The 13,307-nt window shown below is 39.0% G+C and overlaps 1 protein-coding gene across 2 annotated transcripts in view; it reads right to left on the bottom strand.

Moving 5' to 3' along the window:
• TBC1D22A (TBC1 domain family member 22A) overlaps positions 1 to 13,307 on the bottom strand; it is a 741,029-nt gene that overhangs the window by 394,569 nt on the left and 333,153 nt on the right. For both annotated transcript variants that reach the window (XM_040412231.1, XM_040412223.1), the window contains one exon: positions 12,102 to 12,214. In XM_040412231.1, coding sequence (XP_040268165.1) covers positions 12,102 to 12,214 — 113 coding nt within the window. The remainder of the gene's footprint in view (positions 1 to 12,101; positions 12,215 to 13,307) is intronic.

Raw genomic sequence — 13,307 nt, forward strand, 5'->3', positions numbered from 1 at the left:
TGCTCTCTAATACAACCCGTATGTGTACTCTAAATGCTGATAAGAGTCTATATGCTTTTTGGTACTTGACATCCTATGGAATAGATGTAAAATCCTGTCACACCACTTGTTATGTAATGTTATTCATATGTCTTCATATGACTTCAGTATATATTTCTTTATACTATACATATGTAATGATTTAATTTTCAATAAAAAAATTAAAAAAAAAAAAACTCCCACCTACAGTATTGGAGTGCCTCAGATTAATACAGCCTTTCAGCACGGTAAAATTTTGCAGATATTAAGTTGCACCAAATTATTAAAACAAAAGCATGCATGAAGTTTGTATGCACCTTGTGTGGGGGCTGAAATGGGTGCACTATAGGGGGTTGTGGTGTATGTTATTTGGTGTTAAAATTAAAGCTTTAGGAGTTTTTTTGTTTTTTTTTTTCAGGGGAAAAATACAATATATGTAAAATGGCTCACAGACATGAAAAAAAAAAAACACGTTCACAGGTCACATGACCCTGTGTCAGGACATTATCGCTGAAGCGGAAAGAAAAAAATGGTGCTGGACAGAGTATCCTCAGAACTGAAACAGCAGAGGATCACAGATGGATATGACTTATTTTTTTCTTTTTTTCTACTTTAACCCCTCTGAGCCATTGGTACAATTTCCAATTTGTCTTACTATGTTCATAAAAAAAAAAAAATTACATTGTATGTCAGGGATCAGCAACCTCCGGCACTCCTACAATTCTACAATTCCCAGCATGCACATTTAGTTAGCTGTTATTGCAACTCCAATAGAAGTGAAAGGAGGATTCTGGGAGTTGTAGTTTCAAAACAGCTAGAGTGCCGAAGGTTGCTGATTCCTGCTGTATGTTATCAATTTAAAGGGGTTATCCGACCGCTGAAATGCCCCCCTCCCCGCGCCCCAATATGCCCGGGTCCCTCACACACAATGTACTTGCTTCCCGGCACCAGCGTCACTTCTGAAGCCTGTACTGCCGCTGCATCTCCCAATCACTGCCTGCTATTGGCTGCACAAACCCTCACGCCGGATGTTTTCATTTGCGCAACGGGGAGATGCAGCGGCTGCTGTGTGGGTTTCAGAAGCTATGTGGGTGCCGAGGAGCGAGGTAGGTACATTGTGTATTATGGGCCCGGGCACATAGGGGGGCATTTCAGGGGTTGGATAACACCTTTAACAGGATATTACCTTTAAAGGGAACAAGTAACCTTCAGCACGCCCTATTAAAGGATAACTGTCACATTTAGATCCTAATTTCAATTTTCATATATGTAGTTACTAATAACATGATATTCCAGAATCAGTTACTATTAGACTGACTTACCCCATATTTAATAAGATTCAGCCCTTAGCAACCAGTCTGCATAAAACTGCAATTTCACTATTCAGTTAAGATGGCCGCCACTGCCCTCACCAGCCAGTAACAATAGCCCCCCAAAAGTGTCAGCAACCAGAGCCCTCCCCCCTAAAGGGTTAATCTCCTGCAGCACAAAGGGGTCCTCTTACCACATGTTGCTTTCATTTATACACTGAGCAGATGGCAGATCTCCCTTCCCTGGTCTGCGCTGCTCCAACTCTGCATTCTCCAACTCTGTTGAGCGAGGGAGCGTCTGCCAAGCGCAGGGACAGGGAGAAGTGCACACAGCCCAGGCACTGTTATCAGCTGCTGGGGAGGACCTGGCTTTAATCATTTACTTACTGTCCCTGGCTGTCAGTAATGTGACCCTGCACACTGCGTGCTCCGTCCTTCAACAGATAGACGGACCATGCCTAGCAACCCTATTTTAAGCACAGGTAAAAGTAGGCAGTACAAGGAACAAAAATGTGGAATTAAGGGGTAATTGAATACACAGTGAAAAGTTTAAATAGGGCCACCAAGGTGATATTAATCACCATAATCCAATACTCCAAAAAAATTAAAAAATACAACAGTTATACTTTAAGTACAATAATACATTTATAGGACACCTGCTGCTTAGTCCAAATCAGTAATTTGTATGTCAATACTCACCCCAATCCCCTGCTATGCGCCCACAAGCTGACTGTGAAATGCATAGAGAGGACTTGTCCATTAATTAATCACCCCCCCTCTCCTTCCACGCCCTGGAACTAATATTCTCTCTGAATTCTGTGAAAAATCCATCTTGATAAAACCAAGAAGGGTTGCCTGCTCACTTAAGGATCCCATTACATCGTTCCACAGAAGTTTATGGTGAGCAGAGGGGGTCAGAGCAGTGAGCAGAGAGAAGCAGGTGATGATTCAGTAGTTAATATTAAAGGGGCATTCTGAGATTTTGCTCAGTCTCATAGAAGTGAATGAGGCTGAGAGCAATACCAAGCACAGTCATTATACAATGTACGGCGCTGGGCTTGTTAAGCACAGAGAAGGTCGCAGCGCTCACAGGAGCACCGATGCCTTCTCGAACAGCCGATCGGCGGGGGTCAAGGGTGTCAGACCTTCACCAATAAGATACTGATGACCTATCCTGAAGATAGGTCAATCAGGATTAAAATCTCAGAAAACCCCTTTAAGTGTTATGTCTCACGCTTAGTACATCACTACTGCCAAGAACTTCTCTATAATGTCCTACATGTTGCTTTTGACTGATTCTGAGAGACTGTGAACCAGGAATTAGAATCTCTTGTCCCAAGGTGTATTCTATTAGGAGAGATAATAGCAGCTAGTCTTCACACACCAGGTCAGGACTGAATGGTAGATGGAGCCTGGAGAGGAGAAAACTGCTAAAACTTGCTAGACTCAAGTCATAGAATAGTCAGATATACTGTTATCACTTGTGTGCACACACAGCATCTTATTCTGAAAAGTCATCTAAAGTTTTGTAAGTATACAGTGGACCTAGACTACATACTTGTGCACGTCAGGCATCACTTATGTAAGAATTTCTGTATACAAAGAAGAGCTGAAATTCTGAAAATATCATTTACTACAACCATCAGTAAATACAACATGGATATCTGATTCTGCAGTGTTTAAACGGGATAAACAAATGGAACACCTGATAAGAGCACAGCAGAAAATCAGGCATGTTTCCACTTGGTGTGAGTGGCTTGACTCCCAAGAATCAAATCAATATGAACATTATGGCTTCTAGGTAGTTAAGTCTGCAGATGGTGCAGTTTCTGTACTCCTATTTTTCCTCCTCTTCTTTCTTCTTTAGATTCTATACTTTGTTTACGGGTAATTCTTCTAGTAATTTTCTTCACTTATCTCAGATGCAAGATGGAGTATATTATAATATCATATAATGCTGTCATCTCATGTTATGTCTCTTTGTTTGCAAATTCAGATAACCCTTGAAAATTACATAAAATAACTGCATTACTGGCAATTACTTAAAGTGGTATTGGTTTTAGCAAAATACTGTTTGTTGTTGTTTTTTAAATAAAAAATGTGTTTTTTAATACTCTTTTAGTTCCTCAAGATTTCCAAGATTAGATCAGATTCAATAGGAAGTAGAATTGTCGACTTTCAGTGAATAATGTTGTCACAGTCGTGTAATTGACACACAGCCATGCCATCCATGACCTCAGGTACAGCAGCAAGAGGAATTTGTACTCTTCGCCCTAACTGGCATACAGATGAAACTCGAAAAATTTTAATATCTTGCAAAAGTTCATTTATTTCAGTAATGCAACTTAAAAGGTGTAACTAATATATGAGAGACTCATTACATGCAAAGCGAGATATTTTAAGCCTTTGTCATATTTTGAATGATTATGGCTTACAGCTTATGAAACCCCAAATTCACGATCTCAGAAAATTTGAATATTACATGAAATCAATAAAAAAAAAGGATGTTAAATAAAAAAGTATAATCATGCATATGTACTCAGTACTTGGCTTCGGCCCCTTTTGCCTCAAGGCGTGGCATGAATGCTATCAGCCTATGGCACTTCTGAGGTGTTATGAAAGACCAGCATGCTTCAATAGCAGCCTTCAGCTCTTCTGCATTGTTCGGTCTCATGTCTCATCTTTCTCTTGGCAATGCCCAATAGATTCTCTATGGGGTTCAGGTCAGGCGAGTTTGCTGGCCAATCAAGCACAGTAATCCCATGGTCATTGAACCAGGTTTTGACACTTTTGGCAGGGTGGGCAGGTGCCAAGTCCTGCTGGAAAATGAAGTCACCATCTCCATAAGCTTGTCTGCGGAAGGAAGCATGAAGTGCTCCAAAATCTCCTGGTAGACGGCTGTGTTGACTTAATGAAGCACAGTGGACCAACACCAGGAGATGACATGGCTCCCCAAATCAACACAGACTGTGGAAACTTCACACTGGACTTCAAGCATCTTGCATTGTGTGCCTGTCCATTCTTCCTCCAGACTCTGGGTCCTTTGTTTCCAAATGAGATGCAAAAGTTGCTCTCATCAGAACAGAGGACTTTGGACCACTGAGCAACAGACCAGTTCTTTTTTTAATTAAGCCCAGGTAAGACGCTTCTGACGTTGTTTGTTGTTCAGGAGAGGCTTGACAAGAGGAATATGACATTTGAAGCACATGTCCAGGATCAGTCTGTGTGTGGTGGCTCTTGATGCATTAACTCCAGCCTCAGTCCACTCCTTGTGAAAGTCCCAAAAACTTTTGAATGGCCTTTTCCTGACAACCCTCTCCAGGCTGTGGTCATCCCTGCTGCCTGTGCACCTTTTTCTTCCATAATTGTCCACATAACTTTCTATTAATGTGCTTTGATACAGAACTTTGGGAACATCCAACTTCTTTTGTAATTACCTTTTGAGGCTTTCCCTACTTAAGGAGGGTGTCAATGATGGTTTTCAGGTCAGCAGTCTTTCCCATGATTGTGAGTCCTACTGAACAAGACCGAGACAATTTAAAGACTCAGGAACCCTTTGCAGATGTTATGGATTAATTACCTGACTAGAGTGTGACACTTTGAGCCTAGAATATTGAACCTTTTCACAATATTCTAATTTTCTGAGATTGTGAATTTGGGGTTTTCATAAGCTGTAAGCCATAATCATCCAAATTATAACAAATAAAGGCTTAAAATATCTTGTATATTAGTTTCACCTTTTAAGTTGCATTACTGAAATAAATGAACTTTTGCACAATATTCTAATTTTTCGAGTTTCACCTGTACCTCTAAGCGTCACTGATAAAGAAGAGCCAAAACATTGTGGAATAAAAAACTAAGAAGTAGAGGATCGAAATAGCAGTTCTACTCCAACCTTCCATCATTCCCAAAAACTCCCAATCCCAATGGTTTTATTACTAACTCAACTAAATATCTTCCTTTAAGCAAAACAAGCTTCTGAGTGAAACACTGGTGACACTGTCCAGCACTTTGTCACCTGCCCATTCATATTTATCACATGCATTCATGAGTTACTTTGGCATTCACAATCCAAGGAGTAATAAAAGGAGACAGCTCAAGAAGGAACAGTTCACACAGAGATATAAATGTATAAATTACACATTTTACTGAAATTTTTCCCAAACAACTATATATCAACCTTCCCATCTACTCCTGCTCTATAATATTCTGCCTGCACTGCAATTTGTGTCAACAGGTCCTCCTTAAATCTATACACGACCTAGTAGATAAGTGTGTTCACACAGCTGTATCAGCAGACTGACAATTTAGTAGTGGAATCAATCTCGAAATTCCATGCATTTCATGATTATTATTATTTTATGTGGTTTTCATATTAAGCAGTTCTTGGAACAGATTTTGATTTGGACCTTTTTTTTTCCCCATGGCATGGATTTTCAATCCATATACAGGAAGAAAATATGTTCCATATGAACTACAATGAGCATTTCCCACTGAAATCAAAAGGTGGATTTCACATGGATTTTGGTACAGAAAACACAACCTAAACATGACCTAACATGACCTAACATGACCACCAGATAATCTGTGTCTAAACTTCTTGAGACATAAATCCTAATCTAGTCTTTAAAGCTGGGGAAAGTCAATTTTGTCTTAAAGGGGTTGTCTTACTTAAGCAAATAGTATTTATAATGTAGAGAAAGTTAATAGAAGTCACTTACTAATATATTGTTATTATCCATATTGCTTCCTTTGCTGGCTGGATTCATTTTTCCATCACATTTGATTGTTCCCATGGTTACGACCACCCTGCAATCCATCAGCCGTGGTGCTCGTGCATGCACACTATAGTAAAAAAGCACCAGCCTATGTGCGCTCCCACTGTCCCGGCCACCAGAGAGGACGGCCAAGCACGGCCACCGCTGATGGATTGCAGGGTGGCCTTAACCATGGAAATAATCAGTGTATCATGTGATGGAAAAATGTATCCAGTCAGCAAAGGGAGTAAAGAATCACAATACATTAGTAAGTGCCTGGTATTAACTTTCTCTACATGATAAATGCAATTTGTTGAAGTGAGACAATCCCTTTAATCATTTCCACCATGTTTACCATAAAGGCAAAAAGAGTCCGCCCAGGCCACCGAATTATGGCTGGCACTGAATCGGTTACTGAACCATTGTCTGCTCAGACCATTGCTGAATAATATTTCAAAGTACTTGAAAGATACCAATGGGTTTTAAGTGTACACTGAATAATTTTGTGGGGCAGGAGGATTACAAACTTGAAAAGTTTTTATACCCAGATACCGCACAAGTTGGGGGTTAAGGCTGTAGAACAGATTCTTAAAAGCATAGATAAAAATTAGAATTTAATTTCCTTTGTTAAAGAATCCCTTTCATTTATTTTGACACATAATGCTTTGTATTTGATTAAACACTGTGTAGCCAAGATGGTGGTACAGCCATGGGTTCTCCAGTAGCATGCACATTTTAAAATGTATACCTTGCGATTTTCAAGAAAAAATAAAATAAAAATTTAGTACTGTCAACCTCTTTATCAAACATATTAGATTATATCTATATGCCAGTCCAGTGCAGAGGTCAGAATGTTCCACATGAAATGGCTGTTACCTATTTGTGGCTGTTCTTCTCCTGCAGATTTTGGATTTTTATTCTGGAGCAATAATCGGCATATTCCACTACTATTTTTCTCTTTGGATGTACTTAAGAAGAGTTAAATATATGATTGATTAACTGACTCCCAATCAGTTGAATTCTGAAAATGTAATATACTGTTGTCTGCTTCAACATTAAAAAAATAAAAATAAAAAAAGGAGAAACCACCCAAGTGTTTAACCGCCTCACGTCCGCCCATAGGATATAAACGTCCTATGGGTGGACGTCTATTTCTGACAGCACGTTTTAAAACGTCCTGTCAGAAATAGCAGCTGCACGCTAATCGTGCAGCTGCTGATCGGGTTGCCCGCTGTCAGTGACAGCAGGGCAACCCAGAGATAAGGCAGGGACAGTGCCCAGGTGTCCCTGCCTTCACGATCGCTGCAGACACAGCGCTCACCGAGCGCTGTGTCTGCAGAGCAGGAAGCGCTGTGCGCTTCCTGTTCCGGCCCGGCGGTCATGTGACCGCCGGGACCGGAGAGTGCAGGGGCTGTGTGAGGTCTCTCAGAGACCTCGATCAGCCCTGCTGTGAGGCTGTACAGCGCAGGATTGCTGCTGTACAGCCTCTATAGGGGTGCATTTCCACTGTAACTGGGGCTACTATGTCAGCCCCAGTTACAGGAGAAATCAACAGTGAAAAAAAAAAAAAAAAGTGAAGTAAATGTCCCCAAGAGGTCTTGTATGACCTTATGGGGGACGAAAAGTGTAAAATAAAATAAAAATAAAATAAAGTGTTGAAAAAATAAAATAAAAAAAAGGTTCACATGTAAAAAAAAAAAAAATCCCAAGTAAGGAATAAAAAAAAAAAAAAAAAAAAAAAAAAATAGAAAAAATAAAATAAAATAGACATATTTAGTATTGCCGCGTCCGTAAAAACCAGCTCTATAAAAATATCACATGACCTAACCCCTCGGGTGAACACCGTAAAAAATAAATAAAAAAAACTGTGTCAAAACAAGCAATTTTTGTCACCTTGCATCACAAAAGGTGCAACACCAAGTGATCAAAAACGCGTATGTCCCACAAAATAGTACCAATAAAACCGTCACCTCATCCCGCAAAAAATGAGCCCCTACATAAGAAAATCTCTCAAAAAATAAAAAAACTATAGCTCTCATGGACACATGGACACATTAAAACATAATTTTTTGGTTTCAAAAATGCTATTATTGTGTAAAACTTTAATAAATGAGAAAAAGTATACATATTAGGTATCGCCACGTCCGTAACAATCTGCTCTATAAAAATGTCACTTGACTGAACCCCTCAGGTGAACGCTGTAAAAATAAATAAATAGAAACTGTGCTAAAACAACCAATTTTTTGGTCACCTTGCCCAATAAAGTGTTATAATGAATGATCAAAAAATCATATGTACCCAAAAATAGTACTAATAAAACTGGCACCTTATCCCCTAGTTTCCAAAATGGGGTCACTTCTTGGGAGTTTCTACTGTAAGGGTGCATCAGGGGGCTTCAAATGGGACATGGCATCTAAAAACCATGTGGAGTTCCTTTCCTTCTGCGCCCTGCCGTGTGCCCATACAGCAGTTTACGACCACATGTGGGGTGTTTCTGTAAACCGCAGAATCTGGGTAATAAATATTGAGTTTTGTTTGGCTGTTAACCATCGATGTGTTAAAGAAAAAAATTGATTAAAATGGAAAATCTGCCAAAAAAGTGAAATTTTAAAATTTGATCTCCATTTTCCTTTAATTCTTGTGGAACGCCTAAAGGGTTAACAAAGTTTGTAAAATCGGTTTTGAATACCTTGAGGGGTGTAGTTTCTACAATGGGGTCATTTATGGGGGTATCCACTATGTAGGCCCCACAAAGTGACTTCAGACCTGAACTGGTCCTTATAAAGTGGGTTTTGGCAATTTTCTTACAAATTTGAAGAATTGCTTCTAAACTTCTAAGCCTTCTAACGTCCTAAAAAAATAAAATGACATTTCCAAAATGATGCCAACATAAAGTAGACATATGGGAAATGTTAAATAATAACTATTTTATGAGGTATCACTTTCTGTTTTGAAAGCAGAGAAATTGAAATTTAGAAAATTGCGAATTTTTCAAATTTTTGGGTAAATTTGGGATTTTTTCATAAATAAAGGTGAAATATTTTGACTCAAATTTATGACTATCATGAAGTACAATGTGTCACGAGAAAACAATCTCTGAATGACTTGGATAAATAAAGGTGTTCCAAAGTTATTACCACATAAAGTGAGATATGTCAGTTTTGCAAAATTTGGCCTGGTCAGGAAGGGGGCAAAGGGCCCAGATGGGAAGTGGTTAAAATATGTACTTATGTGACAAGTGGTACGAATGTGTAACACTGTTACCAAGTAAATGAGAAGTTTTAGTAAATACATGTGTTTCCATCTATGCCCTTCATTTGCTGAGCATTAGGTTGTACAAAGTACATAGATGGCAGTGTGTCATTCTAGGAAGGCAGTGAGAGCAACGTAGTAAACACTGTGTATTCCCCACTATGCTGCAGCCTGTGATAGATTCAATCACAGATACCATTACTACATGACATTGTGTATTACTTACAAAGGATATCTCTTTTCCTATATTGTAGCGCTGGCAGCAGGTTGCAAGCCAGACAGAATGAGTTACTGCCTCTTTAGAAGCCACTTATTGCAACCGACAATAGCTTTAGGGCAATCTATGTAAAGCAAAGGCACACTTTTATGTGCACACACTTTACACCCTGAATCTTGATGTCTGCAGTTTAATCATTGTGTGATGTTTAGGAGATTGGAATAGCATCGAAGAGCCAGAAGGAGACATGGCTGGACTTATAATACACAAGGAAGCAAAGAAGTTGTGCGAATAGGTTTTTAAACAAAATAACATAATAATCTGTAGACTTCCAACAATAAGCGATTGTATCAACTTTCCTGAACTTTGTTTTGTAAATCTCTTGTTGTCATATATACACATACACATACACACCAAGAGCAGTAAAACATTCTCACTTTTATGCATAACTCTAAGAGAGTGATTATTTGTGCTTTTTAAGATGGCGGCAGTGACCAAGGCATTACTTCCTTATCTGCCCCAAAAACTCTTTTCTATAACCCCCTCCCATCCTGCAGATACGATCAGAAGCTACTCAAACTCTGAGGAGGGCTTCACTGATGAGGTACCCTCCAGATGTTGGTGAGGCAGCTTTAACAGAAATAATAATCTATTGTATCAAGCTCATGCTTTTCTATGGATTTGCCAATTTCTAGTTTAGCAACAATGCTGAATGCTATTGTGTTTATTTCAATATTATAATGGATGCAGAAGACACATTTTAAAATACAGTGAGGTCATTTAAAAAAAAAAATTGGCATGGGCTACTGTCAATGGTAAGGACTTGGGCACTACCCTGTATTGACTGGTGAGGATCCAGTAAAAAAATAAAAAAAAAATCAATTAGGAAGTCGTAATGAAGATGATACATTTAAACTTAAATTATTTTTTGTCAGGGAATATTTTTTAATGGAGCAGAGCTAGTTAAAATGCCACAATCATTACCTCAACACACAGATCCCCTGCTACTAATGTTCCTATGCTGATCTGGTCCCTGCTGCTCTCCATTTCATATTCTAGTCCAGAGATTCATAGTCAAAAGTATAAAAACTTGTAATGCCTGTACAGACAGTTACTAGCCACTGTGGGGACCACAACAGCCATTGATTGCCTGAGCGAGCAGCCATTTCCTTGTGCTGAGCATGGGGACCATTGATTTCCTTTGATTCACAGCTATATCACTCAATACTAATATATATAGACTAATACATAACAATCCATGCATGCTGCTGCTTCTGAGTGTACACTAGAAGCTCTTCACTTCTCTACGTTTACAATGCATGGGAGACATCATAGCAGCTGTTCTACTCCTCTCTCCATAGTCTTCTGCCGACATTGTGTAACCAGATCTCTCAGTGAAGCTGAAGGACCATATATCTCTGGATTTTTCTCTAACAAGATATCAAAAGTCTCCTTAAGAATATATAGTACTGTGCAAAACTAGTAATATACAGTACTCTGAGAAACTTTTGAGTTGTTCTAAACATCTTGAAACAGCATCTCCAAACAGCTGATCGGTAGGGGTCCCAGGTGTCGGACCCCACCATTCAATTACTGATGACCTGTCTAGAGGTAGGTGCCTGAACCTGGTTTACTTCGATCTGCATAGAAGTATTATGCATTAAACAGTGGGATATTTTTAATCAAGACAATCTGCAATTATGTGCACTGTAGAGATGAGTGAATCGACTGTAACAAATTGATCTGTCTCAGTAGCCACACTTCTTCACCTGTAGGGGGCTGTCTCTACAAGTAAAAAAAAGAGGCCATACTTTTTTATAATTGACAGGGCCGACTCTCTGCGCTGCTCCCGGATGCAATAGCGGGTGGTGGAGCATCCGCAGTAGCTGCTCTTAAAGCCAAATTTGAAATTCAGCAGTGGCGCAGGCAGGGGATTAACAGAGCAGGGTGGAATAACAGCCTGTCAGTCATAAATAAGGTGGGCGCTTGTTCACCTAAAGGGACAATTCCCCACAGATGAAGAAATCTGGCTAATGAGATAAATCTATTCTTTAGAACTGAATCGCTCAACTCTTGGTAAAAAAAAAAAAAAAAAAAAGGGTTTTAGAGATACAAAGAGCATAAAAAATAAATGGACACGAGCTTATAATCTGCCTACAAAATAAGCATACAGTACTTTACTTTTCTCATGGGATAAATACTTCCAAGACCTGACCTTAAAAAGTACCACAAACAAATAATCTGATGTACCGAAAATGACTGCCATCTTTACTAATACCTTGAGACTGAAAACAATATCCCAGGGGTTTGAACCCTAGCCCTGTGTTACTCAGTGTAAGGAGGTTTTGTAAGTGAACACATTTGTCATTTTATAAGCCAACAGTAACGATACAATGCAGACAGATTTCCTCAATGGAGCAGGTTTTCCCCTATGTACTTATTTCTCAGCTTACAGATTTTTTTTTCTCTCAGAGTCCCAGCAGTAGCTCAAATTCATGAAATAAATCAGTTATAGAGACTGCACGAGGACAGGGGGAATCAATTTACCTGAATGCCATCAAGTAGCTTGCTCATGCACCAGTAACTGTCAGCTTCGATGTTCCGCAGCACCTCTTCGGGCAGACTGGAAACATCAACATTTTCCAGTTCTTCTTCTTCAGCTAAAATAGAGAGGGAACACAGTATAGTAGGCAGAGTGCACAAATTCATAAAGCTAGGTCATGTACAACCATTTCCAAAAAAAACCTGTGTGATCAACAACATTGGCAGCTAGAGGAAAGCTAGGACTACCTATCAGATCATTTTATTGGAGAACCTGATAAACTAGTTTGACAGATACAGCATGCAGCACATCTGTAATACACAATAAATAGGAAAACTACTATGGTCTGCACTTGGCGGAATCAGATACCCGACTTAGAACATCTTTAAATCATCTAGTTGTTTGAAATATCTCAAACCTGTTGCTGTTAAGTACAGCCATTAAAGGGGCACTGTAGTTTTTATTTTATTTTTTATTTATTTAAAGAAATGACACAATTTTCTAATACACATGAATTTAAAATAAAATGTAAAAAATTCTACTCACATACCTTTCTTTATCAGAGTAGTTGATCCAGGCACAGTAGAATGGTATGGCCCATGGTCAGTATTGTGTAATGCAATCATGGACTAATTACAGTAAATAGGACTAAATATGGTGTCAGTATTGTGACACACTATATGCCATGTGAGCCCTGGCAGTCAGGAAGCAACTTGGTTACATGACAAATGTGCTGGATCACACAGGACACATGCACAATAGAGATGAGCGGCATATGTAATATTTGTTTTCGCGATATTTCACAAATTTTTCACATAATATTTGCAATAAATTTGCAAATTCTAGAATTCGCGATCTACAGTCATTATTTTTGCGATAGCGCAAATCAACACTAATGGATGTGCATTTTTTTTGCGCAATACATGCAACTTGACATTTTAAGAGATTTACTGATTAGTGCACTAAGTATTATTGTGAACTGATGACATCACAGAACTATGTCTGTAGCATGTACAGTGGATATAAAAAGTCTACACACCCCTGTTAAAATGTAAAATACTAAAATAAAATAGTATGGTTGCATAAGTGTGCACACCCTTAAACTAATACTTTGTTGAAGCACCTTTTGAATTTATTACAGCACTTAGTCTTTTTGGGTATGAGTCTATCAGCATGGCACATTTTGACTTGGCAAGATTTGCCCACTCTTC

Source organism: Bufo bufo, chromosome 1 (assembly GCF_905171765.1).
Source record: "Bufo bufo chromosome 1, aBufBuf1.1, whole genome shotgun sequence".
Taxonomy (NCBI): Eukaryota; Metazoa; Chordata; class Amphibia; order Anura; family Bufonidae; genus Bufo; species Bufo bufo.